A 2951-nucleotide genomic window follows, 5' to 3' on the forward strand; every position below is an offset into this window, starting at 1 on the left:
TCTGCCTTTACAGAGGCCACACGAGGCTGCGGCCATAAGAGAAGCGGGGGAGTGACGGCTTGTTCCTGGAAGAGCCAGCCTGCGGAGTCAGTCACATTCTTGGCTGGGATTCAATGACTGAGCCAGACGCACACAAACACTGAGGGAGGGGGGCCGACTGCGGGGGAGGGCGATAGCGAGGGTGAGCGAGCGAGAGAGAAAGAGAGAGAGAGAGAGCGAGCGAGAGAGAGAGAGAGCAATCTAGCTCACAGGCTGGCCATCGCGACACACTCCCTCACACACACATACACACTCGCACTCAGTTACAGCGAGCTGCAGGGGTAGACTGTGTGTGTGTGCGTGCGCTGTGCTGCAGAATTCGAACCGAAGAAGCACTAGAAGAGTGTGGATTGTATATTTCCTTTCATCGAATGAAGGACTACACGTCTGGACTGTACTGGAAAGTGTTTTGAGTGGATATTTTAGTGGATTTTTTCGCTTGCGGTGGAGTTTGAAGGACCCGTGTGGAGATATGGACATTCGGGATCTCTCTTACTGCAGGGCTAACTCGCCGGTGGTGCCGTTCGCTTAGAAAAAGGGAATTCAAAACTCGTTTTTAACGGATAATTGATGAAGCGCTTTCTGTTCTGTGCTAACTTTGGGAGAGCTGGGATTTACCGAGAATCTGGAGAAACTGAGGCATTTGTTATAGTCGCTTTCCCCGCATTTAAAATAACTCACGGTTCAGGAACAGCGCGGAAAACATGGAGACTGTAACTCGCCAAAGCTTTCAACCTCACCCCGGTCTGAAGCAGACTCTCAAACAGTTCCATTTGAGTTCTATGAGTTCTCTGGGAGGACCGGCGGCATTTTCTGCCCGATGGAATCATGAGCTTTTATTCAAGAAAGAGGGGAAAGAGCCGGAGCCCGTTCTTCATTTGCCGATGCAGCCTCCGCCGGTGATGCCGGGGCCCCTTTTCATCCCGTCCGACCGCTCCACTGAGAGGTGCGAGACAGTCCTGGAGTCCGAGACTATCTCATGCTTCGTGGTCGGCGGCGAGAAGCGGCTTTGTCTGCCGCAGATCCTCAACACAGTGCTGCGGGATTTCTCCCTCCAGCAGATCAACTCGGTGTGTGACGACCTCCACATCTACTGCTCCCGGTGCACCGCCGACCAGCTGGAAATACTCAAAGTTATGGGGATCCTTCCCTTCTCCGCGCCTTCCTGCGGATTAATCACCAAAACGGACGCGGAGCGCCTCTGCAACGCCCTGATCTACGGGGGAACATACCCGCCGCACTGCAAGAAGGACTTTACGGGGCCCCTGGAGCTCGAGCTTACGGAGAAGAGCTTCAAAGTGTATCACGAGTGCTTCGGTCGCTGCAAGGGGCTCATGGTGCCCGAGCTGTACGCCAGTCCGAACGCCGCCTGCATCCAGTGCATGGACTGCAGGCTTATGTTTCCCCCGCATAAGTTCGTGGTTCACAGTCACAAATTGTTGGAGAACAGGACTTGCCACTGGGGCTTCGACTCAGCCAACTGGCGGGCATACATGCTCCTTAGCCAGGATTACAACGGCAAAGAGGAAAAGGTTCGCCTGGAACAACTCCTGGACGAAATCAAGGAGAAATTCGACTTCGCCAACAAGTACAAGAGGAAAGCGTCAAGGGTAGGTGTCTTTTTAAAAATCTGTTGTTTTGTGTTGCCTGTCGCCCCCCACCACCACCACTGACTGATGACCTCACTGAAGTTTGAGTCTGTCCCATCTGGCGACCGCGGCCAAGTTGGAATGGGAATTTGGGTGGCGGCCAAGCCGGTGATGGTACTAGAGCAAATGGTGCGTTTTACTTGGGCTTTACGCAATGTGTCGGGGCTACTCTCCACTGCCTACTTGCTCATGTATCTTAGTCTAGCAGCAGCGTGTGGGCGGCGAGGACTAACAAAAGCGCTCAGAGCTGTCGAAAAAAATACAATTCAGCTCCCCTCCTGGTCACGTTATCCATTTGCGCCTTTCCTTCTTTCAGCTAATGATCTCCACGTGTTTTGACCAACGATTAGAGTCGTTACTTCCCTCAATAATTTAGTGTGGCCAGTGGGAACTCACTGGCCAGGGCTAGGGGCCGCAATTGACCCAGGTTACAAGACGCATTAGGTCATAATTGCATTTCACATACTGTTCCTGATTGACCACCAATGACAACAAGAACGCCTCTGAGGTTATAAAACAATTATTTGTCTGTAAAACACCCCCTATAGGTGCTGGCGGCGAGCTGCCATTGGCCGTAGGCCTACTGTGTATGCTAATGTGTTCGCAAACAAATGGTCTTTTAGTACCGCTAATTGCAAGATATTGAGAAAACGAGAACGCAGTTGGTTGTATTAATGGCGTTTACTATGTTTTGGCCGCTGCTTGGTCCTCTCTGTTGGAAATATCCGGTTGGTGTGCTTGTGTTCCTGTGTGATGGAAATGCGGTAAAAAAGTTGTGGCTGTTGGTTATCTGCGGTGCTTGAGTGTGGATGTGGTTTTAATGATAGGGCCATCCAGCGCTAATGGCGTTGCGCTCAAGCCAGTAAGCAGACGCAGAGGGGGGTTAACTCTGCCTCTCAGGAGCGCCGCATCTGTAGACTGTTGTGTCTGCGCGTCTGACGCACAAAACCAACCGCGAAAACTCGTTTCTACTCCATGGGAAGCTCTTGGCAGGGAAGTAAAGGCAGTAAAGCTGTCCTCTTGTATACTTAAAACATACCTCTACAGTTTCCACTCCGATCTAGGGGACGGTGGCCACGATACTGCTGTCTGTATTTGTGACAGATGATAATTACACAGTAATTAAACTCTTTTGTGCGCAAAAGCCAGGAGGAAAGCCGTGGTGCTGTGAGTTTGGCTAGATTCAGCAGGCCGTGCCTGTCTGGGCTGTGATTTGGGGCCTTCTCTGTCGGCTGTGACAGGGTGTGTTGTAACTTGGGCTTC

The 2951-nt window shown here is 51.8% G+C and overlaps 1 protein-coding gene across 1 annotated transcript in view; it reads left to right on the plus strand.

The window, feature by feature from the left end:
• Nucleotides 1-277: 277 nt before the first annotated feature.
• skia (v-ski avian sarcoma viral oncogene homolog a) overlaps nucleotides 278-2951 on the plus strand; it is an 83158-nt gene continuing 80484 nt past the window's right edge. The window contains exon 1 of the mRNA XM_076276960.1: nucleotides 278-1649. Within this exon, the coding sequence (XP_076133075.1) occupies nucleotides 744-1649 (906 nt within the window). The 5' untranslated portion in view covers nucleotides 278-743. The remainder of the gene's footprint in view (nucleotides 1650-2951) is intronic.

Source organism: Alosa pseudoharengus, unplaced genomic scaffold (assembly GCF_046254945.1).
Source record: "Alosa pseudoharengus isolate Yale_2024_CS ecotype anadromous, Long Island Sound unplaced genomic scaffold, YU_APseudo_1.1 YU_APseudo_1.1_scf_9, whole genome shotgun sequence".
Taxonomy (NCBI): domain Eukaryota; kingdom Metazoa; phylum Chordata; class Actinopteri; order Clupeiformes; family Clupeidae; genus Alosa; species Alosa pseudoharengus.